The sequence below is a fragment of the Corythoichthys intestinalis genome, chromosome 21 (assembly GCF_030265065.1).
Source record: "Corythoichthys intestinalis isolate RoL2023-P3 chromosome 21, ASM3026506v1, whole genome shotgun sequence".
Taxonomy (NCBI): domain Eukaryota; kingdom Metazoa; phylum Chordata; class Actinopteri; order Syngnathiformes; family Syngnathidae; genus Corythoichthys; species Corythoichthys intestinalis.
This window is the reverse complement of record NC_080415.1, coordinates 23,750,676-23,775,895: the sequence shown is the minus strand read 5'-3', so window position 1 is coordinate 23,775,895 and position 25,220 is coordinate 23,750,676. Positions and strand designations below refer to the sequence as shown.

At 37.0% G+C, this 25,220-nt stretch overlaps 1 protein-coding gene across 5 annotated transcripts in view; it reads left to right on the top strand.

Annotated features, from left to right (window-relative positions):
* stxbp4 (syntaxin binding protein 4) overlaps window positions 1–23,379 on the top strand; it is a 68,541-nt gene extending 45,162 nt beyond the window's left edge. Inside the window, exons 18-24 of one of the 5 annotated variants that reach the window (XM_057826362.1) lie at window positions 617–811; window positions 904–1,020; window positions 1,092–1,141; window positions 8,777–8,907; window positions 20,367–20,424; window positions 20,506–20,626; window positions 23,010–23,379. In XM_057826362.1, the coding sequence (XP_057682345.1) occupies window positions 617–811; window positions 904–1,020; window positions 1,092–1,141; window positions 8,777–8,907; window positions 20,367–20,424; window positions 20,506–20,614 (660 nt within the window). In that variant the 3' untranslated portion in view covers window positions 20,615–20,626; window positions 23,010–23,379. Of the gene's footprint in view, window positions 1–616; window positions 821–903; window positions 1,021–1,091; window positions 1,142–8,776; window positions 8,908–9,492; window positions 13,482–20,366; window positions 20,425–20,505; window positions 20,627–23,009 lie in introns of those variants that run through there. The other 4 variants (XM_057826361.1, XM_057826365.1, XM_057826363.1 and 1 more) reach the window with 4 other exon arrangements.
* Window positions 23,380–25,220: the final 1,841 nt, after the last annotated feature.

Below are 25,220 nucleotides of genomic sequence, written 5' to 3'. Positions count from 1 at the left end.
TACAATGCAACTTTAATTAAACGAATACTCGAAGCAACAAAATTTAATTCGAATATTTTTTTCTAATCGAATACTCGAGTTAAATCGATTAATCGTTGCAGCACTAAAGGATACCCACCTGGACGCCACGAACTGTATGTAAAAACACACGCACACTCACCATTAGCATTAGCCTAACGCAAATGCAAACGTGAATGCTATGCTAACACTACGAGTTACATTTAATGTGTGATGATAACTCAACACAGACCTTTAAAGGTTTAAGCAACATTGCATATTCTCTCTTGCCAAGATGAGAAACATATCTTACTGTATGTGTTTCAAAAGAAGCGAGCCTGGAGAGGACGGTGGTGAGTTGGGAGGGTGCAGCTTGTCTCAAGAGTGACCCATCCGGACACTGCTACAATGCAGGCTAACTACACATATGACGAACATCTGACGGAAACTACGGCGCATTTTTGTCTCAATCTCGTCAGACAAAAACTGTGTTTTCGTCGTTATGTTTTAGTCTGCCAAGACACGTTTCGCTCGTTATCATCAGCCTCATCAAAAAGTTGTCCGTCGATGAAATATTTTCGTTGTTGTCATCGTTGACGAAAACAACACTGCTTAACAGGAAGCGAAGGCGGCGGCCGAGGAGACGCAAGCCTTGCGGGCGCAGATCCAGCTGGCTGAGGAGGCCCAGAAGCAAGCTCGTGGGATGGAGATGGATTATGAGGAGGTGGTCCACCTGCTGGAGGCCGAGATCGCCGAGCTGAAGACTCAGAAAGTCCCAAAACCCATTAATCCGCCTACTTTGATGGACAATAAGGTGAGTCAGGTGAGTAAGGTGAATTGCATCATTGAGGAGGAGGCGACGGATGCATTTAATGCTCACCAAAGATGTAATTTATTTAAATACAGGAGGACAACGAGCAGCTGAAGAAGAAAGCGGCCGTGCTGGAATGCCAACTGAGGAAGTGTGACGCTGCAAAAAAAACTTTCGAAAAGGCGACCACAAAATTGCTCGCTTTTGTTGAGGTGAGAAATGCAACTTATGTAGGCCTACCTAGCAAAGTGGCCACAACACAGAAAACTATTTTTTTCTTCAGAATGTTCAGGAGTTTCTGCTTGAAGGACTTGGACCAACCAAAAGCTTCAGGTACTACCTAAGTTCTACTAAATTGACTTCTTTCCTAGGTCTTAACGACATTTTTACTTCTAATCTTTAAAAGTGTTCAATGTTTTTTTATCTCTATAATTTTGGCTAAGGTTCATTTACCGTAATTTTCGCACTATAAGGCGCACCTGACGATAAGCCGCCACCCACAAAATGTGACACGAAAACAGCATCTGTTCACAGATAAGCCGCACCGGACTATAACCTGCAGCTGTCTTCACTGTATTATTGGATGTTTACATCTACTATATTAACCGGGACCAATTTATTTGTGAGCGGCACCACCGTGAACCACCATGAAGCTTTGAACCAATCGGCTTCAAAGCTTCATTGCTTCAAGAAGCTTAATTTGGTCATCACCAACGTCATGTCAACCTCTTCTGCCACCTGCTGTCAACACGTTCTGTTGCTGTCCAGCATGCCTCCTAGCATGCATTGCAGTGCTACATATGTAAATAACAATCAAAATTCATGTTCTGTGCTAATTATTTATTCAGTTACTGTTCAAGTTGTTTCACTGATTGCTTGTTATGGTATTTGGTAACACTTTATTTGACAGCAGCGTCATAAGACTGTTATAAGACCGTCATAGTTATGACATGACAATATCATGGGCATTACTGAATGCTTAACCAGTTGATGAATAAATAATTAGCACAGATCATGAATCTTTCAACAAATAAGCCGCACTGCACTATAAACTATAAACTATAAAAAGAAAAGAGTAGCAGCTTATGTTCCGAAAATTACAGTAGTTTTCCCCAAAGGTCCATACAAAGGTTACTCGGAATGAGCCTCCAAGTAGTACTTCAATTGTTTTGCCAAAGGTTTCTATAAAAGTTCCTTCAAAAATTGTTTCACATGTTCCAACAGAGGTGCATTAAAAAAAAAAAATCAAAGGTTCCTCCTAAACTTCCTCAAAATGTTTTGCTTAAATGTTCTACTAAGGTTCCTTCCTAGGCTCCTCTAAAGACTCCACCTGCTAAAGTTCCTCCAATAGTACCTTCCTCGTTCTTCCAAGCTCCTTCCTAAGGTTCCTCTAAAGTAGTGCTTCTCAATTATTTTATGTTATGCCCCCACCAGGAAGACATAAATGTCTCTGCTGCCACTGTAAATAGTATCATTTGTCGATAAAAAAAAGTCATACAGATTTTGTCGATAAAAAAGTCATATAGATCAATTTAAAATAAAGTATAACTTTATTTACATTGTTTTAGTTGTAACAGAAAAATCTTGAATGTTATTTTATATTTGCTGTATTTTTCTGCCGCACATTGCCTGTGTTCTGACAAATTTGGCATGCGCGTAACGTTAAAAATGACCGCGAATGCAGCAATTCCAAAGTACACACTGCAAACTTTCTTTAAAGAAAGGAACATTAACTTACGTTTGCCATGTTAGCGGCACACAACAACTGCACGCAGCTCTGTCACTTAACGACGTGTCGTTAAGCATTAATTTAAGCCATTTTCGTGTTGCACTTGTATGTTTATGATGTAAATAGTTTTTTTTTTAGCAACGTTGAATAACATTGAGAGTCCAACTGAATATGAAAGAGGGCTTTTTTCACCGCCAGAAAAGCTTTGGAAGCAAAATTTTATAAGGGTGCAAAATTTGACAGAACACCGGTCCGTGAAAAAAAGACTCAAATCACACCGGTCCGTGGTGCAAAAAAAGTTGGGGAGCCCTGCCGTGAAGCAGTCGGCACATTTGTAGAGTTTTATTAAAGTTGCTAAGCCTGTCACGATATGCAATGAGTCCATTTATCGCACGGCAAATAAAAATGAGGCCGGTAATTTTCACCGCGTGCGTGCGTGCGTGCATACATTGGTGCGTGCGTGCTGATGGCATATGAGACTCCAGTTCCTTTCTCTTATCAACACGCTGTAGAATTAAAGTTCAGACATACAAAATAAGAAAACACATCTATATTAAACACTATAACGTTAGCACTGCTACACTGAGGTGAATGGGGAAAAGGCAACTTACTTTAGCCTGCTATAAAACATTGGCAGTCGTCTCGTGAAAGCAAACTTGCGGTTAAAAGGTGACACTTCAAACATGAAAAATCGCTGGTTAACAGCATTTGCAAATGAAAAAATTGACCACAAAAATCTATTACTGACACTACATGCAATTACAAAAAGTGTTTTTTTTGTTGCGGAGCGTAAAGCTGAAGTTAGCGGTTTAGCGAACGTACTTCCGGTGAACATTTAAAAATAAAAGCATGTCATGTTCTTCATATAAATAGCGATTTCTGGAGTTAATCCCACATACTTCAAAATTCAGATTCTACACTAAAAATACCTTTAAAATGACACCCTTTATGAAAAATCTGATTGGCAATGAATAATTATTATATTTATTATAATACTATTATATATAGTACTATAATATTAATGCTAGGTGTTTTTTTAAGAATTGTTTTGAATCATGTTGGAAAGGTGAAGTCAGTGTTCTGAATCTGTTTACATTCCATTGTTTCGCACTAGTTAATTCAATCAGCATTTGAACTCGTTGTTTATTTTTTGATTTATTATTGTTATTTACGTGTTCATTTGTACTTAAATAAATAATTTACGTGTTCCAATATGTTTTTGTGAATTGATAAGCGTCAACAAAAATGTCATTGCTAAATTAGTAAAAAAAAAAAAAAAAAGTCGTCTGACTAATCGGGCGAAAATTAGTCATTTGGGACAGCCCTAATTCAGACCCCTTCAAGATATAAAAGAGTTGTCATTCAACTAGCTGTCAGTCGACATATCATCATAAATGTTATGAAAATATTTTAAAAAGCTTGAAAAGTTACCTAGTGTTGCTTTAATTGGCTTCATGCTGTCAGCTGCAAACATTTTTTTAGCACAGTAAACAAACCTTCCTCGTCTGTATTAAAAATCAAAGCCAAACGCTCCATACGCTTTGTCATATTTCCTCATCTTAGCTCTTCATATCTCTAGTGCTCTTTACTGTGTGCTCTTCTTTGGTTCAAAAATACTGTGCACGCTCTGAAAATGAGAGCTATTTGAGAAATACTGCTCTAAAGGACTGTTCACAATTTCTTCCCTTCTGTTACAACGAAGACCTTTTAAGTCATCATTTGGAAGTCATAATTAATCTAGTTCATCCATCCAGCATTCTTATGAAGTTGAGTAGTTTGCTGAGGCCAATTCATCTGTGAGCTTCTATTGGCTGCACATTTCCCGCTTTGACCCACATGAGCCCAGGTGGGCCCGCAGTTAGCCACTTAGCGATAATGACCGCCCGCTGCCATGGTGCCTCATTACCAAACGTCTGCGCCCCCCTGGAGGGGCCAGGCAGCAGGTAGTCACTGTTTCTTCATGTCAAGAGTTCTACAGAACTCACAGGACGGAACAGCTTTGTCACTCTATTGCTTACTTCTTTCCTCAATGTCCTTCCTTGAATCCTAGTAACACATACATCCTTCCTTCTATATTCAATTTTTATCAAATTTTCCCTACGCGCATCCTGTTCGATGTTCTGTGCAAGTGTGATTGATTTCACCGTGACATGTTTCTTGTGTAAGTCCACTTCAGTCAATCAGGTCAGTCGGTCGTGCTATTAAGTGAGATTGTGTCTGCGTGATGGGGTGGAGGGTTAGTGTGTCTCATGTTTCATAACAACAACAGGCCCCCCACATCTACCCTGAGACCCCCGCACCGCTTCGTCCTCACCTGTTCTATTGCGTTTGTAGGCCACTGCCCTTTGTGTCTTTTCGAAATCAAAACACGAGTGTGCTACTGCTGAGTGGGTCACGAAGTACAAAAAAACAGAGAAACAGCAGGGCTGGTACAGAATGATCATGTTTCTGTGCCATTGACAGTGATAGACGTCAAATTATTTTTGAATTTGAAAATGAATAACAAAATGAATTTGTTATGAAACGGCGACAGACTCAAACCAGGAATAGCGAATAGGTTTGTATTTAATAAAAAGTACAACCAAGGAAGCACGCCAAACATTACGCAAGTACAACAAATTATAACAAAGAGCACAAAAATGACGGCACACCCAGCCGTAAGCAAGGCAGAAAATCAAGTAATAGTCCGACACTTGCAGGTGGTGACAGGCGTCTTTAAATATTGAGCGTTCCTAATGCGTCACAGGTGTGTCGCATGGCCCCGCCCATCCGACTCAATCAGATGCTGAATGAATAAAAGGAACTGAGAACGCAAACAAAACATGACAGAGTTGGACATTGCTGTAAACAACAATACCGTATTTTCACGACCATAAGGCGCACTTAAAAGTAAAAAAAATCTCCAAAATGGACGGTGCGCCTAATAATGTGGTAAGGCTATTTTGTGGACTGAGTACCAAAATTTATCTGTCTGACTGAGCGGTCTTTGAAAAGGCAGACGTGACAGCCGCATGAGAACCTTAAAGGGAGAAGGTTGCGTGTGATAGGTGGCATGCCCCCAGTAGCTGTAACGTTCAAGTCTGTGCGTTAGGCCATAGACTTCATAATGTATTGACGGGACACGGGGTGCGGGGCCGAAAAATAGGGGGCCTGCATTGTTGGTGAGGCCGTCAAAGCTGACCAAGCGGAATCACAGACAAAGAGCTTTTTTCATTCATAATTCTTGTGAATAAATGCTTAAATCCCTGAGTCTTTATAGATATGGACGTAAAACAATCTTGATTCTTTGTTAAAAGCAAAAAAACGGCAGTTATCATTTATTTTACGTAAATATGTCGAAGTACAATGCTAGTCGGTTAAAATGTAGCTAGCAGTCGCCTTATGTAAACAGAGCTTTTCCGGTGAAAATTGTGATAAATGCTTAAATTTCTGAAATCTGTATAGATATGGACGTAAAACTGTGAAAATTCCTGTGATTAAATGCTTAAATTCCTGAAATCTTTATAGATATGGATGTAAAACAGTCTCGATTCTTTATTAAAAGCAAAAAAAAAAACTGTGCAGGTAGCATTTATCTAACGTAAATATTGTGAACTATGAGGCTAGTCAGTAAGGAAATTAGCCATACGTAAACAAAGAGTTTTTTCCGTTGAAAATTCTTGGGAATAATGCTTAAATCCCTGAATTCTTTATAGATATGGACGTAAAACAGTCTCGATTCTTGGTTAAGTGCAGTTGCATTTATTTTACGTAAATATGTCGAAGTACAATGCTAGTCTGTTAGTGAATGTAGCTAGCGGCCGTCCTATGTGAAAAGAGCTTTTCTGGTGAGCATTCTTGTTAATAAATGCTTAAATGCCTGAATTCTTTATAGATATGGACATAAAACAGTCTTGATTCTTTGTTGAAAGCAAAAAAATAAAAAAAGTGCAGTTAGCATTTATTTTACGTAAATATGTCGTAGTATAATGCTAGTCTGTTAGTGAATCTAGCTAGCGGCCGCCTTATGTAAACAGAGCTTTTCTGGTGAAAATTGTGAATAAATGCTTAAATTCCTGAATTCTTTATAGATATGGACATAAAACAGTCTTGATTCTTTGTTGAAAGCAAAAAAAAAAACAAGTGCAGTTAGCATTTATTTTACATAAATATGTCGTAGAATAATGCTAGTCTGTTAGTGAATGTAGCTAGCAGCCGCCTTATGTAAACAGAGCTTTTCTGTTGAAAATTCTTGTGAATAAATGCTTAAATCCCTGAATTCTTTATAGATGTGGACGTAAAACAGTCTCGATTCTTAGTTAAAAGCAAAAAAACGTGCAGTTAGCATTTATTTTACGTAAATATGTCAAAGTACAATGCTTGTCTGTTAGTGAATGTAGCTAGCGGCCGCCTTATGTGAACAGAGCTTTTCTGGTGAAAATTCTTGTGAATAAATGCTTAAAGCCCCAAATTCTTTACAGATATGGATGTAAAACAGTCTCGATTAGGAAAAAAAAACGTGCAGTTAGCATTTACTTGACGTAAATATGCCAAAGTACGATGCTAGTCTGTTAGTGAATGTAGCTAGCGGCCGATTTAAGTAAACAGAGCTTTTCCGGTAAAAGTTCTTGTGAATAAATGCTTAAATCCCTTAATTCTTTATAAATATGGACGTAAAACAATTTTGATTCTTAGTTAAAAGAAAAAACACCATCTAGTTAAGATTTATTTTAAGTAAATATGTCAAAGTACAATGCTAGTCTGTTAGTGAATGTAGCTAGTGGCCGCCTTATGTAAACAGAGCTTTTCCGTTGAAAATTCTTGTGAATAAATGCTTACATCCCCGAATTATTTATAGATATGGACGTAAAACAGTCTCGATTCTTTGTTAAAAGAAAAAAAATGCAGTTAGCATTTATTTTACGTAAATATGTCAAAGTACAATGCTAGTCTGTCAGTGAATGTAGCTAGCAGTCGCCTTATGCAAACAGAGCTTTTCCGGTGAAAATTCTTGTGAATAAATGCTTAAATTTCTGAATTCTTTATAGATATGGATGTAAAACAGTCTCGATTCTTGGTTAAAAAAAAAAAAAAAAACGTGCAGTTAGCATTTATTTTATGTGAATATTGCGAACTATGATGCCATTGCACTCGCGGCTAATTTCTCCCATTGATTTTTTTTTTCACAACGTTTAAAAATGCATGCATGGTACGAAAAATATACTAATCACCTTGAATCCTCGAACAAATCACACCTGAGACAATCCTTCCTGTTTGTATGCGGTACAGCTTTCGTACTTTTTCAACAGAAATCCGGCGTTAGATCGCTGCTTGCGTGTGTTTGTGAATAGCTCCTCTTGATGTGGGTGGCCCCGTACTTGAATGCGAGGCGCAGTGCATGACCGATCCGACCCGTCAATACCATTATGAAGTCTATGGTTAGGCTAAACATTAGTTTGGCGAAGGACTCTCGAAAATGGCATCTACTGCAAAGAGACACGCTTTCGAAGCCCAGTTCAAACTCAAGGCTATCCCCTACGCGAAACAAAAAGAAACTGCCACCTATGGTAATTTTTAAGAGGAAGCCGCTGCTTAAGGAAAAGTTTAGCTGTCGTGTTTACTAGAGACCTAGCCCAGCTGTTCAATTCAGATTCAGAAGATGAGGACTTTGATGGATTTGTGGATTAAGATTGATGTGAGTACTTTGTTAAATTCTTTAATAAAGTGCAATTGAACTCAGTTTTGCTCCCGCTGCCCTTTGAAAAAAAAAAGAAAAAATACGCTAGCCTGAATGCTAGCGTGCATGCTAGCCTGAATGCTAGCGTGCATGCTAGCGTGCATGCTAACGTAGGTTTTTCATGCGCCCAATAATGCAGTGCGCCTTGTGTGTGTGTTAAATACAAAAATATCACCAGAAAATGAGCCTGCGCCTTTTAATACAGTGCGACCTATGGTCGGGAAAATACGGTAAACAAGTAATGAATTAAGTCTCACATAAGAAACTTTCACTCCCGCTTAAACATGGTCATTCACTCTGAGCCAACTCCAGTCGGAATGTATTGGAGATCTAGTTCTGTCAATGACACTGAATATATTATGAATAAACTCTTACTTCAGAAACTTTCACTTGGCCGAAACAAGATCATTCACTGCCAGCCTCCTCCCAGTCAAAATGGAATCTCTCACTGTCATCTTCTTTGTCTTGTATGCAGTGTTGTTATTGTTTATCTGAACGTTTACCCGAGGTTGTTGTCGTGTAGTTGTGCCGACATGAAAGCGATGACTCAAGTCGGACCCTCGCGACACAAGAAGAGCTCGTGGACGGCGGCGGCCTTGGCGAAGGAGGCTAACGAATTGAGTACTAGCGTCAGGAACATCCTGGAAGTGGAGAGTAAGTCATTTTTATGGATATAACTAAACAAATCTTGCATGTTTAATGTACTGACTTGAATTTATTGGAAAGTGATTTGACCTAATTAACCTAATATGTATAACAGGATTACCGCGAGGACTTAAAGTCTTATAAATCTTGATAGATTTCTCGGAATGCATTAGATTTCCCATGATAGTGCTTAAAATTTCCGATTTTAAATTGTGCTTTATTTCGTGTAATTGTGTCGCTCTTGAAGTTACTGACTTTTTTCCGAGCTGTGAAATTTGCCCCGCAATAGGCATTAAAGAAAAAAGATCGAAAAAATGTTAGTTGATGAAACCCCAATTGTAAATTATTCAACAAAATAGGTACTGATTTTGAATTTTTTTGGTTGGGGGCAGGGGGGGGGGTTAAAAACTTTTTAAGCTAGCTAAAAATTAAACTTCAATCTTTAATCTACAGCAGTATTTTGTGACTTAGGCCTGACCGATTTATGAGCTGGACGATTATATGAAAATAATCACCGAGTTTTGCCAATCCAATGCTGATACTGTATATAAGTGCTTAAAACTTTCCAATTCCGAATTGTAACTTCTCCCTTAGCCCCGCATGCGCCCCCTTGTGGACGCCGACCTTTGTCGTGAGTGACTGTCCTCCATGTTTCAGCACTGACCTTCTAGTGGATCCCCGCGAGCAGGACGTGGAGCACCTCATACCTCTGTACCTCCGTAGACGCTAAGCGTGGTCTTCAACCTGCATGCACTAGCAAAACTCCATCTGTGCATTTCTCCCAGACTACTCATGGAGTCGCAACCAAATTTTCTTCATAGTCGCTTTAATCTCACAATAATGTTACTTAATATGTAAAGATCTCAACTTTACAGCTCATTTTCTAATGCTTTATTCCAACAATAACACACAACTAAGCTAGGTTAGCTGAAATAACATAATTTTCAGATCGAACAACTGTGAGTATTGTTATATTTTAGCTAGGTTAGCTGGAATAACAGTTAATTTTCAGATCAAACAACTGTGAGTTTTGTTATGTTTTGTCTGTTTGTTGCTGCAGCATTTGTATTCAAATAGTCGCTGTTTGTCAACATCAAGCTGCTATTAGTAATGTGATATCTATGCTGTATATTTACTATTTGGTGACATTGTGTAAAATTCTGATATTTTATTTTATACGTTAATAGTGCATGGAATTTTGTGACATTCAAATGAATTCACAATATTTTGTGTTTACATTTATTTAGAAATATGTACATCTGTAAAATATGTATTAATTTGAAGCATTACTTATGACCAAATATCCAAAATACCGTATTTTTCGGACTATAAGGCACACCTTACTATAAGCCGCCATCCACTAAATTAGACACAAAATGACATTTGTTAATAGACAAGCTGCACTGGACTGCAGCTGTCCTCACTGTATTAAGGGATATTTACACCAAAAGATATTATCCAGCTGCAAAGCTTCAGTGCTTTAAGAGGTTTCATTTGGCCATCACTGCTCTCTTTGGGGAGGCAGTCAATCTCTGCTGTCACCTGCTGTCGTCTGTTGTCATCCAACATTCGTCCTAGCATGCATTGCAGCGCTACAGCTGTAAATACCTATCAAAATTCAGTTCTGTGCTAATTATTTCTTCAGTTGCTGTTCCAGTTGTTTCGTTTATTGCTAGTTATGGTACTTTCTAGCACTTTACTTAGCAGTGGTGCCATAAGACTGTCATAAGACAATCATATTTATGACATGACACTGTCATAAGCATTAATGAATGCTTATAACAGATGTTAAATGATGTAATCCGGCAATTTATCTCACTTTTGAATGGATGTAAAAGATCGGAGCTGGACATGAATGGAGTTAGTGCAAGGGCTTAGGTTTGGTCTTAATATTGGTAGGCATAACCTGCATGTACACTTTTTGCTGGGGATGGGACATTAATAAGGCCAAACATATTTGGTGAATGGGGGTCAGGGCTGCATTTCTCACAAATATGAAACTAATTAATTGAAAGGCTAAATGATTCATGCAAAATAAATCTGCGTTGACCTATATTAACTTTCCCACTGCAAATTTATAACGTCTTAATCTGATAATATTTGTTAAATCCAGTCAAATAATTTTCTCCATCTTTTTTTGAGTGTTAAAGGCTAGTTAACAGATTAATGCATCAGATTCTTCCATTTTAAGTAAATATTCGTATTGAGCCCATACTTCTAAAAGTTGGTAATTTTTCACCTACATCAAGAAAAAAATTATTTCAAATAATGTTTTGAACTATATTCTTGAATTAAGAACGTTTATGACAAACAGGTTTTTCTTTTAAGATGAAATATACAAACTTTTTGCTTAAAATAAGTTAAGCTTATTTTCAGCTAGCTGTTTTTCTTATTTCAAGAAATCTCAGTGAGTAAAATTGACTTGAAGCGCTGTAGCAGTAGCAAAATTAGTGGAGTGTTACCCACTTCCACAACATTGATGTCTTTTTACATTACAGTGGCAGCTGCTGGCGGAAAATAACTTCGAATATCCCTCGTCGTTGAAGGGGGCAGGGGAGGCAGCATGTTGTATTTCTGTCGGGCTGTGAATGGGTGTATGTGTCTGGAGGAGGGGGGGGTGGAGTCATCAGCCAATCAAACGTATGTTTGAGGGGAAAAAATGGACTGGCACATTCAGCGAGTGAAAATGGGTCAGTGGAAGTCTGAACATAATGAAAGTACTGTAATTCACTTAATAATCGTAGGATAAATCCTATCCTTACAACATATAGGAAGACAATCTAAATGACCTATATAACTGAAGTCATTATATAATGCAAATAAGGTTGCTTAAAAGTTGGTGGGGATAATTTGCGCATCCTGAAAAGTTGGTAGTGTTATGTCCCTACCGTTCCTATGCAAACCTACGCCCTTGAGTTAGTGCCATAATTTGCAGGATTACACTTATTGACATATGTCAATAAGCATTTAGTAATGCCTAAGATAGTGTCATGTCATAATCATGACGGTCTTATGACAGTCTTATGACATCACTGTCAAATACAGCGTTACCTATTAACCCAAATAAATCAACAAATAAGCCGTACTGGACTATCAGCTACAGGATTTACAATGAGGGGGGAAATGTAGCGGCTTATAGTCCGAAAATTACGGTATTGTAATTGATTAACCATTAAACAATAAAACTAGGGAGGGGTATAATGTAACTAAATGTCTTGTGTTTACAATAAATGTGTCATTGCTGTATATACATAGAAATTAATTAATCATCAAATTATAGGGTTTTTATATATAGAATAGTTTATATTACTAATACATTTATTTTAATATTAATTCATTCTCAATTTTACAATGTATTTAGTTAATTTAATCATAATTTATTACCCATTTATTTAGTAAAATGGGGGAAATTGTGTTTTTTGTTAAATTGAGTGTTTGCAAGTCAATTCAGCAATTATGCAATATGATAATTGGATAGAAAATACATTGTCTTTGTGTGTAGTAACAGAACAAAAAATGATGACTACGGTGGAAATTTAGGCCTCAGCAGAAGTCTTTGGAGCCACAATTTCAGCCACTTGTAAGCTTTAAGCAGAAGGTCACTCTTACCTAATCACACACACAACAGCATGAGGATGATGATGATTAGATGAAAAGGGACAGAAAGAAAGAAAGTAGGTCATGTAGATGCAGGAGAGTTTTCCTTCCAGTCACCTCCGTCTGCTTTTCATCGCTTCACTTGTTGCTAGGATACCAATAGCTGCCTGGACTCGCACACACGTATGTAAAGATGGAGTTTTTGTTCAAGCTGCTGCTGTCAATATTGTTTTCTTAGAAGGATTTTTGTCAAGCCCAAACGTGTCAATAAAGTTGACACTTTTGCTGATTTATGTGTTTAAATCGTCAGCAAATGATGACAACTTGTACTTTTGTGGCAGTTTTTTAGCATATTTTTGGGCATTTTAGTGTTAGGCTTTAAGTTTTTTTTTTTTTTTTTTTTTTTTTTTTTTAAACAATTTACGACACATTTTTGGAGGCTTTAGCATGGTTGTTTTTCTTGTTTGTTTTTTGTCCATCATTTTTTGTTTGAATTGGGAGCTTCTGTCCCCGTTTTTGTTAGATGTTTTCTTTTTCTGCTGCCAAAGTTCTATCTAATCAAGAAATTTGTCTAATTATGTTTGTGAAATGGAAAGTACTTAATAAAGTCTTGTCCTTAACGTCTTCGGACTCTGTCTACATTTTTTTTGTCATGTCTTGATCCCCCTATTTGATTTTTATATATTTTTGTCAGTTTAAATAAAATCTATTTACGTTTCGTTCTTAGCTTTTTTTTTTGCATTCATCATTTTGTTCCATATTTGTGAAATACTTTTCCCCCCACATTTTTGTGAAGTATAGACAAGTTTCCTGAGCGAAACATGAGCGGCGCCATCTTTGACGTTTTCTGCAATAAACTTCCGCAGCGAAGTACGGTTGAAGTAAGCAGTGTGTAGACCAAGTTAAAACCGCAAAATCAAACCAGAGGAATCCATAGAATCTCCAAAAATGGATTCAGCACGATGTAGATGAAGCTTCAGGACTTTCTTTGTTGTGCGTTTGTTCTTATCACTTGTTCGTGGACAAAATTCTAACAATCTGTGCAGCCTGTGTTAACTTCAGGTGTAGATTGATAGCCGGCTACTTGAGTGACCAAAATGAGGCAAAATTACAAGTAATATTACAGTTGCCGAATACAGAAGGGCTGACACGGATTTTGTAGTTACCTCATTTGCTCCCAAAAACGTATAAATACGTTCTATTTTTAATTGTTTCAGTGTCCCAAAGACGTATTTATACGTCTTTTATGTTTTTTTTGTTGTTTTTTTTAAAAATGATATCTCTGGGTCGTTATTCAATTTAGCTCCAAAGAACAAAGCTGAAAATCCATTTTCAAAGCAATAAAACTGGCCACTGGAGGGCAGTAGCGCATTTAGTAAGACCTGCAACCCAATTCAACGGCAACGAACGGACAAGCCGCACAGCCGGGCGCCGGCGGAAGACGACCGAATGGATACCAGGACGACCGAGCAGTACAACCGGTAGGACGCCCGGGATGCCAGGCGCTGGACGACCGAGCAGAACGACCAGGACCACTAGTGCAGCGGACAATGCCTTTGACTCCGTGCTGCTCGCAAGCAGAGCCCGCAGAGACTCAAAAAAATTCATCTTTATGAGACAGACAGCGATGAGGGAAAAGTTTAACCGGCTGTCGCGGCCAGAACAGCTTTATCTTTCAGTTAGTTATGTGTAAATAAATTGTTACTTTGCTATCAAAAGCTGTATTTGTCTTGTTGTTTATCTTATTTTGTTCAAGGAAAACATTATTCAGATGTTTGGGATGTAACTAAAGTAAAAAAAAAAAAAAAATAGCTGTGTATAAGTTAAAGTTAAGTTTGAAATGTATGCTTTCACAAATAGCTCAATTTCTCAGTTTTTTCATCAGAAATTGGAAAATTGCTCAAAAATTGCTATTTTCTAATGCTGATGTCCAAAGAATGGAAAAAGATTTGAACCAACTTTTTTTCTGCTGAAAGAAGAGAGTCTAATCTTTCTTTTGGTGGGTTCCATGTTTATATAGCAATAGAACAGAATTTTCTGTGAGCCTTGCAAAATCAGTCAAAATCCAGTAAAACGGCCGGGAGCGAAGGGCCTTGCTCCGGTAAAAATGGCTGGGAGTGAATGAGTTATCATCTGGTTAGATTATAGTTATGGTATAATGAGCTCATCACACATGTACTGTACATACAAACACAAATAGTATGTCATACTTTTTTTATTGCAGATATTGATCGCAATAAAACTTTTGGACAACATGATTCCATTTCTTGTTTTATTTAAAACGATTGGTGCATGTGCAAAACAGGTCAATAAATCACAATTTATAGAATTATTAGAAAAATATTAACAAAGGTGGATCATAAGTTCAGCCTTCCATCATCAAAGTAGAGTCCATTTAGAGTAAGAAGCAGGGGTTAATTTGTGCCGGATCCTGCCGGAACAACATCCGGCACCTCTTGATTTTGGCCTCCCTGTGTTCCGGAACTTATTTAGGCAGATCCGGCACCTCTCGTGTATAGAAAATAATAATAATATAAAAACGTTTTTAAAAAATGTATAAAATAAAATCATAATAAATTAATTTACAGAAAAAAATCCCAAGAATTGCATTTTGTTTGTAAAAAATTAAAGTCATTTGAAAGAGTCGGAAATTTGTTGATGCACTGAAAAGCTGGACCAACAAATCATGCCCCTGACACAAAAACAAAAACAAAAAAAAAACAAAAAAAATGAAATTTGCGGCATCTGAGGAGCAAGCACCCAGGATCAAACGGTATTTCAACATGCCGAAAAGAGAGTTGCATTTACTGTCTCTTTTCAAAAAGAAGGAAGATGGTTCAAAACGAGTCAGAAAAGCAACAACCGGCGATGAGGGCAGCTGCAGCGATCATGCTAATGGGGTGAAGCAGGAGGCTAGCGCTGCAGCAGCTAGCCAGGTTCACGGACAGCCAGCCAAGCCGGGGCAGGAGGCTGCTACCGTGGCAGCAGCTGATCAGGTTCAGCGCCACTTGGAGTGGGGGCCAGCTACAGCGCCAGCAGTCAGTCAGGTGGACCACCAACAGTCGGACCAACAGGCCGGTACGCTTATGGGAAATTCGGGTTTGGGCTGCACAATTTGTAAGGCGGTGGGAACTTTGGTGCCATAGAAGACGGGGGGATGAAAATCGCAAAAGAATGGGTTTATGTTATTTATTGTAATCTGATTTTTTTAATGCTTTACAAATTAGACTGTACATTACTGTAAGTCCTACCTGTGGTTATGTGGGCAATCGCCCGTGCTGTGCAGGTTATAGCCTAAATAATAATAAATTGTAGTCATAACAATTATACTATGGATATTATTTGAAATTGAGGCTTGTAAGTCCCAGAGCATGGCAAGTGGGCATTTGCATGTTGTTTTCAGCACCATTTTCTGCGTATGTTCCGGGACCTGTGCCCGTCTCGTCATCCCTGCGCTGTCATATGTACTTTGCGTTCCGTCACCTCATGATTTACAAATTAAGCACTGGTAAGAAGCCCATGTATGACCTTTAGTAGATGAATGTTTTCTATTTCTTTATCGTTGTATAACTAGTTTTAGCAAAGCTAATGATGTCTCATTTGTGACGAAAAACACAGAATTGTAGTCAAATTGAACAAAATTGTGCTATCCTACACGTACTGATTAGCAACAGGATACCAGCAAATAGCATGTGTTGCAGCTACAGCAGTACAGTAGTTGTAGTAAATATCATCATGGTAATTAGTCATCATCGTAATAACAATATCAAAGACAACAAGTCGTTTCATGCGCAAGATTTTAGCTTTTGGTCATTTTGGAGCACTGGACACATGAAAACGCAGGGATGGGAAGAACGTATCTTCTATTACACGCAGCAACGTGGCTACATAAATACTTGGACTTTGTGGTGGCAAGGGCTTAGTTACACATCTGCCTTCATGAACATGTTGTCCTCCAATTTCATGATGATGGCAGATGAATACGGTATGTCCAAATTTGTCTTTTTTGAGGGATTTTCCAGTTTACTGTTGTTTTGGTTAGAGAAAGTGTAAAACGGAAGTCGCGAGCAGAAATGCGGAAGTAAAGTGGAAGTACCTCAGAATCTTGTCTATATTATGTTCTTTGCATTTGTTTATAGTGTTTAATTTTCTTTTTCTTTTTTTCTTTTTTTTTACTTTTGTCTCTAGTAGTTTGATTAGTTGAAAAAAACCTTTGTTAGCTTTTGTACTTTTGGGGGGGAAATTATTTTGTCATATTACGTATTATGTATGTTTTATTTATGTTTTATTACCTTTACCTTTTTTACCTTAATTTTTGACATGCTGCTGCTTTTTTGTCTTGTGTTTCAATGCTTTTTGTCTTGGGTCACATAATTACGTGTTTGTATTTAGTTTTTTTTCTTTCAAAATTTTTGCTCCAATTTGACAACTAAAAAACCCACATTTTGTCATTTTATGCCAGATTTTGAACAATTTTGTTATTAAAGTTTGTCACATTGCCTTATTAACTGTTGTATACACGTGTTTTCCATATGTGGTGTGTGATGAGGCGTTACACGTCGTGATGTCTGGTGAGTGTTTTAGCGCCACCGCCGACACCCCGGTGCCTGGTGGCGCCGAGGTTGTTAAAGTCGCAGGGCGAAATGGATCCTGACATTTGGTGCTTTGCATTGTGGGCCTCACCAAAGAGCTACGTCATCTTCATCTTCATAACCTCTTGTCTTTGTTTGACTTGATGGGATGACAGGCAGGCGGGTGGTCTCGAATTTTCAGATTCAAGAGGAGAGAAACACTTTTTTTTTTAGCTGACACCAGCAGGAACTCAAATCACACTGGTGCACTTAGACATGATGGGGGCAGAGTAATAATGACATGTTGACATTAAACCACTATCAGGTCATGACATTGATGATCATGACATCATAACTTGGTGTATTATTTGAATTGCGAATTTTTGGCTTTTGTTTTTGTCTGTTTTAAATGTTTGTGTTAACATCGATGCTATTTCTATTCTATCGTATTTTATGTTTAATTTTTATTTTCCTAGCTTCTCTTATTTTTCCACATTTGATTATTTTTGTCTTAGTGTAACTGTTTCCTTTAGGTTTTTTTTTAGGGCTGTCAAATTTATCGCGTTAACGGGCGGTAATTAATCACATTAAAATATTTGACGCAATTAATTATGTGTAATTTTTCAGTGTGTAATGAACTGAGTTTCAATAAAAGTGAAACTCGGTTCATTACATACTGTTCCTTTTTTGTTTTCATGTATTCATTCTCTTTTTATTGTCAAATCTTTACATCACATATTTTCATGGTGTAAAATGACACTTTTTTTTTTTTTTTAATTATCTGAACAGTTTACGCTGCCTGTAGGTCTGTTATATTTTTACCATACCAAGTGTCAACCTTCCACTGAGCAAACCAGTTTCTGTTTCCATTAGCTAGAGGGCTAGCAGTCGAAAGAAATTGAATAAAGCCTTTAAATTTGGGGCAAACCAGTCCAAAACCTAGTCTAAAAAGACACTTTGCCTTTAGTCAGAGTATGAAAATGGAGTCCTGTGTATTCTTAATCTTTGCGGAACCCATTGGATTTACCCACCGTTCAATCGAACCCAGGTTAAGAACCACTGTACTAAACACAAGTAAAACTGTTTGTATGATGTTCACAAAGCGACCTTTGGACATCAAACAACAACAAGGAACTACAAATTGTCTCTGAATTCATGTCTTTTAAGAGCCACATTAAAAAAAATTGCATTAATTGCCACAAATGTCATTACATGTTGGCAATTAGCAGATGTAAATACATGCAATACCATGAATCTGTCATGGCTCGAGTTGAGTTTTGTTAAGATTTTGCCCTAGTATTTCTTTTCCATGTGATTACCCATTGATTTCACCTGTTGTGGTCTGTTCCTTGTGTCTTGACCAATCCACTGCCTCTTGTATCAACCACCTGTGCCTCATTGTCTCGTTATTCCATGTGTGTATTTAAGTTCCCATGTGCTGTCTGTTCTTGTTCAGTCATTGTTTTTCCGAGTGTCTATTCAAGTGTCTACCCTATGTCGATATCCTGTCCAAGCTCTGTTTTGATTAAGTTTTGATCCAGTTTTCGTTACTACTCCTGCTTTCTTTTTTAACCTTGCATTTTTGATTCCCAGTCTTTTTGTTTGTACTTGGGTGTTTTTGTTTGTGAACGATTATAGAAACATTTTTGAGTTGATTATCACCTTACCCCACCTCCCCTTTTCCCTGCATTTGGGTCCTCCATGCCCATGCCGCCTCCACATGACATAATTGCTCTATAAAAAAATCGTTAATGGTCTTTCCCAGAAAAACTGTTATTCAATATTTGTAACTTTTTTTAAGTACAATTTATTGAGACTTAAGAAATGTTGTTTTTTTTTATTAAAATGGCTTGTCTGTTGTACAAGGTATTACATGGAATCGCCCCACCTCACATGTCTGAATTAAAAATTTTTTTTTTTTTTTTTTTAAAACAGCCGTTGGTCAAAACTATCTCTGTAAAAGCCATTAAGATCTGTAACAGTCTACCACTCGCCATCAGGGAGTGTCCTTCATTACAAATCTTTAAAAATCACCTCAAGCAGTGGTTCAAAGTAAAGCAGTCCTGTAACCACTAACTTTTAACTTATTAATTTATTGAACTGTGTTGTGTTTTATTGTAACCTCTTACTCTCTCTTATGTCTTGTTGTGTCTTTCTGCCTTGCCTAATTTGATTTAAAAATTACATCAATTTAATTGTTATCTTATTGAATACAGTGATCCCTCGCTACTTCGCGCTCTCAGTCCACCGCAGATTTTTCTTTTTAAATAAAAAAAAAATAATAATAATAATAATACAGATGAGCTGTCCCGATCCGATCACACAGTCTTTCCTGCTCCTTCTCTTGGTCAGGCAGTAGACTGGAGTTGCTTAGTAAAGTTAAGGATGATTGACAGACGTTAATGTTTGATCTTGCCAGAAATTCCTAGAAACCGAAACGTCAAAGCACCGCATGCGTCAATCATCATTTAACTTGTTAAACACTTGCTGTGGCAACTCATTGTGTGTAAGTGAGCAGCTTGAGTGGATTTGAGTGGACTCAATGAAGCATTTAATAAAGACAAGCATTTTTCTACTTTATTCTTGTTTACAAATAATTCGGTGGGACAGTAACATGTTTGAAACTTATCACAATTATTACATTTTAAGTGCTTAAAAACCATTTATTTATATATATATATATATATATATATATATATATATATATATATATATATATGCATAAAATATATATATATGCATAAAAGTTTTTTTAATTTTTTAATTACTTTTTTTCAATTAAACATGTCTAATATGTATCTCTTTCCAGTGCTAATTCTGAATAAATACATTGAACACACAGTATTTAATTCTATATTAGATGTTTATGACAGGCTGATTGAAAAAAAAGTTTGTCAAGGGTTCCGGTAAAGATCCTTGAGGCAGGCCTCATTCAAATCACTATTTATTAAATATATATATATATATATATATGCATAAAAGTTTTTTAATATTTTAATTACTTTTTTTCAATTAAACATGTCTAATATGTATCTCTTTCCAGTACTAATTCTGAATAAATACATTGAACATACAGTATTTAATTCTATATAAATTACATGTTTATGACAGGTTGATTGAAAAAAAAGTTTGTCAAGGGTTCCAGTAAAGATCCTTGAGGCACGCCTCATTCAAATCACTATTATCAGTGAAGAAATCAGAATTCAGATATTGTTAAGACTTCTTCACCAGTTATATAACAGGTATATGTTTTAAAAATAATCAATGACATAATAATATACTCATGTGTATTTGCGGCAGTTCTTCCTTACGGATGGGAGGAGGCATACACAGACGATGGCGTCAAATACTTCATCAAGTACGTACGTGACATCATGCGTCATCAGCCGTCGTTACCATGACAATATGTCATCTCTTCTCTTTGTTTGTATTTTGAAAGCCACGTGACACAGACCACCTCCTGGAGCGTGCAGCCGGCTGTTGCCGTGACGACTGAAACGCCGACGCCCTTGGAGGCCGCAAACGACAAGCAGCAAAAACAAATGTAGCAGCGTCTTGTAGTAAGGCAATGCTTTTCAGTTCTTTTCTGTCATGTCCCCCCGAGCAAGACGTAAACGTTTCGAGCCCCACCAACTTTCTCCCGTCACTGTAAATAGTATCTTTGGTCTATAAAATTATTATGAGTGCACCACTGCATAACATTATGTCCTTTTTAATATTAAAAGAAAAAAAGTCATATATATCAATTTACAATAAAGTATACCTTTATTAACATTGTTTTCTTTGTAACAGAAAAGACTTAAAGCGCATCAATTTGCCTGAATTTACAAAAAAGAAAGTCACATACAAAGTAAAAATACACTCAAACTACATTTTGTTAAATAACATCTAAAAAAATTAATGAATAGTAATAAGTTCAAATTGATTAGGAACAATAACTCATGAGGACAATATGCCAAACAATTTGGACCCCCCCCCCCAAAAAAAAAAACAATAATAAAACAAAAACGACAGTGTCATTGGACAGAGGGACAATTTTTATTTTTGCTGCAGGCAGTATTAGCTCCTTTGCTATGATGTGGGGTTTTTTTGCACTGAGCAACTTGGTATGCCACTTTATATGATGTTAACAGTGCTCGTTATAACGGTCATTAGTTTACTGATGTAACACTGACAAAACGGGACAATTGTTGGCAATATTTGGCACTTTTCGCTGAAAAAAAGTCAAGCGGTTTATAAATGTTATTGGGGTCTAATTAGTGCTGCAACGATTAATCGATTAACTCGAGTAATTCGATTAGAAAAAAGCTTCGAATCAAATTTTGCAGCTTCAAGTGCTGTTGTAATGGTTATTTTTTAAAGTGTTTGCATTTAGTGTACACTGCCCTCTAGTGGCAACAGTGAATATGACATAACTAATTTAACATAGCATGGAGCATAGCATGCGCCCTCTTAAGACCAACATAAGGAAGTTTTTATTTGAGCTAATGTTTTTTTATGCATTCGTAATTTAGTTTATTGGTATATTGAGCCATTTTTTGTGGGAATATATGTTTGAAAGATTTGTTAAGAGCATTGTAGAGAAAAAAAATAGTTAGTGGTTTATAGCATTTAAGCTAGCGGACGTTTGCAATGCAAGTTAGCCAATTGTTCTTATGTTGTACTTTGATCCTCATTTTTTTTATACCATTTGAAGCTAAGGTCAGGTATTTTAATTTATTTTCAAATGAAGGTGCAATTCTAGTTTGAAGAAACACTCGGGAATTTTATTTTGTATTGATGTTTAATGCTCTTTCGAAAGTGCAATCTTAGCTAGCCTTTGTTTTACATCTCCTAAAATTTATTCAGCAACGCATTTAATGTTCCTAACCTGATTACTTGATTATTCAAAATAACTTGTTGATAGATTAATCGACTACAAAAATAATCGATAGCTGCAGCTTTAGGTCAAATGTCTTTTTAAGTGACGTCTCAATTAATTTGGTTTCCTGCTGTCTGATGCAAACATTTTCAAACACAGTAAAAAGATTGGTCTTTCTTTGTCTCTCACTGTATTAAAAGTCAAAGCCAAAAATCAAATGCCACATACTCTTTGTCATATTTATATATATTAGCTCTTCATATCTTCAGTGCCCTTTGCTGTGTGCTCTTGTTTGGTTCAAAAATACTGCGCGCAGTAAAATGAGAGTGCCACTGAAACCCACTGAGTGGATGTGCAATTACACTTTATTCTAGTACGGCAAAAAAAGTATGTTCCCCGAGGTCACATGTACTTCCCCCGGGATCGCCCTGCCCCATTATTTTAGAAGTACTGTTGTAAGTTCACAAATTGATATATTGGAATTGGGTAAAAATTGACTTTTTTTTTCTGCACTGTTTTTAATGTGTTTTTGATATTTTAGAGTTTAATTTTTCTGTCTTTTTTCCTCATTTTCGTTTGTTGTTGTTAAATGTTTCTGTCCTTTTGGGCATTTCTGTGACATTCTGTTTTCGATACTTTTTAATTGCTGATTTTACCCATTTAATTTGTACATTTTTAGTCTTTTTACTAACTTTTTTTTTTTTTTTTAATCGTATTTGGAGGGTTTTTTTGCATTTTTGGTGCCTTTAAGTCTTTCCCATATTTGCTCTTATTTTTGTTGTTTCCTTTCTGCTTTAAATGTATTTAAAAAATTGTTCTGTTCCTTTTTTGTGTCTTCATTACATTCTTCCTCATATTTTTTTTATCTGTGTTTTTATTTTATTTTTTTCCCTACTACTTATTTTTAAAATCCATCAATTTTTTTTTACTAACTGTTGTTTAATACTTTGGTTTTCGTCATCTTCCTTCACTTAATTTTTTTTTTTTTTAATCTCGGATTATATTTTGCAGTTTCGTCCTTCCCTATAGCTTTAAGTCTTTTCATTGAAATTCGTTTTTGTGTGTGTGCCTTTTATTCCTAGAAGATGAAGATGGAAGGGCTTGTTGTTGCTATGGAAACTGCCATAAGTATGATTGCAAACAGGGAAGATCAACAAGCGGGACTGTGCTGCAGCCAATCAGAAAACTCAAGAAGACACAAAAACACACCAATCGGGGTCAACTTTAATCACCAGAAGATCCATTCATTGTAGTAATGTTGACACACACACAGATACACTCACGCCCTCACTGTTATGTCATCGAGACAATCAATGTGTGTGTGTGTGTTGGCAACTGTGAAAGGGATTTGTTCTTTCTTCCCAAAGTAACTGAATAAAAGACTCCTGTAATCTGATTACATCTCTCCACACAGAGGTCATGCAGTATGTGTGTACCGAGTTATTTATAGAGTGCGTGCGACGGCTGCAGCTGGAACATCGACAATATCCCCTGTTCCAGTACACATGCAAACATGCACGCAAATATTCCCAAACATTTACATGACTACGTGAATGTGTAAATATTGACTAACATTCCCAGAAAAATTTGACATTTTCCATCTATTTTTATTTGGATGGAGAGGAGTTGCTGGTGGCGGTTACATAACACCGGAGTAATCCATAATAATCTGAATGAAACACCACCGAGTGGAAGATGAACTCTTTGGCTGCCATTGACGGCGATAGACGTCCAATTCGTTTTGACTGTGATAGGCGAATGATCAAAGTGCTTAACTAGATGTGCCGTGGAAACCGCATTTTAATGTAAAACAAAACAAGTAATTGTTTGTAAAACATGCTTTATTCACTCAATATTTCAATAGCGATTGCTCAAAAAGGACAGGTATCACATGTTCCAAAATTGCAGATTGGCCGGCAGGAAATCTTTCTTACCTGCGATCGACTCCTTTTCCTATAAAGTACCTGAAGAGGTTATCATCATTAATAAAAACATACGAAATTGGGGAAAAAAATCTTTAACTGAAATAGTGAAAACCATAATTGACTGAAACTATATTGTGTGTGTACAAAACCAACACAGATCCCTTTTTCATATTTTATCCCCAGAAAATGACCGAATTCAATGGCTGAATACGTTCTTGAAATGTTTTCTTATGTTAAATGTTGTTGAATTCTATTTTAATCTTGCGCCTGTCAAATAACCTAAACTATGAAAAACTATGATTTAAAAAAAAAAAAATTTTTAATCAATTAAAGCTAATTGTTTCAAGACAAAACTAATGAATACAAAGTAAATCCTATCTATAAACGAATTAAATCTAAATTGCTTACAGGGGAAAAATTAACGAAAAAGAATCAATACATGATAATGAAAAATATAAAACTACACCAAAATGACAAATCAAGACTGTCTGTCTCTGTCTGTCTGTCTGTCTGTCTGTCTGTCTGTCTGTCTGTCTGTCTGTCTGTCTGTCTGTCTGTCTGTCTGTCTGTCTGTCTGTCTGTCTGTCTGTCTGTCTGTCTGTCTGTCTGTCTGTCTGTGGCTGGCTGGCTGGCTGCCTGCCTGTCTGTCCATCGATCTATCCATCCATCTCCCATCCATCCATTTATCAATCCATCCATCTGTTTACCATAGGTCTACCATCCGTCTAGCCATCTGTCCACCCACCCACCCATCCATCCACCATCCATTTATCTATCCATCCATCTACTATCGATCCATCCATCCATCCATCTACCATCGATCCACCATCCATCTATCCATCCATCCATCTATCTATCTATCCATCTGTTTACGATCCGTCTACCTATCTGTCCACCCACCCATCCACCAACCTATGTGCCTACCCAACTATCCACCCACCAATCCAACCATCCAACCATCCAACCATCCAACCAACCAACCAACCAACCATCCAACCAACCAACCAACCAACCAACCAACCAACCAACCAACCAACCAACCAACCAACCAACCAACCAACCAACCAACCAACCAACCAACCAACCAACCAACCAACCAACCCACCAACCCACCAACAAACCAAACCAAATTCAAATTTGGCCATCTGAATGTGAAGCACATTGAATTTTCAAACTAATTTTTTACTTTAGTTTATATTTGTACTAGGGCTGTCAAAATTATCGCTTTAACGGGCGGTAATTAATTTTTTAAATTAATCACGTTAAAATATTTGATGCAATTAACGCACATGCCCCGCTCAGACAGATTTAAATGACAGTACAGTGAAATGCCCACATGTTAATTGTGTTTTATGGAGTTTTGCCGCC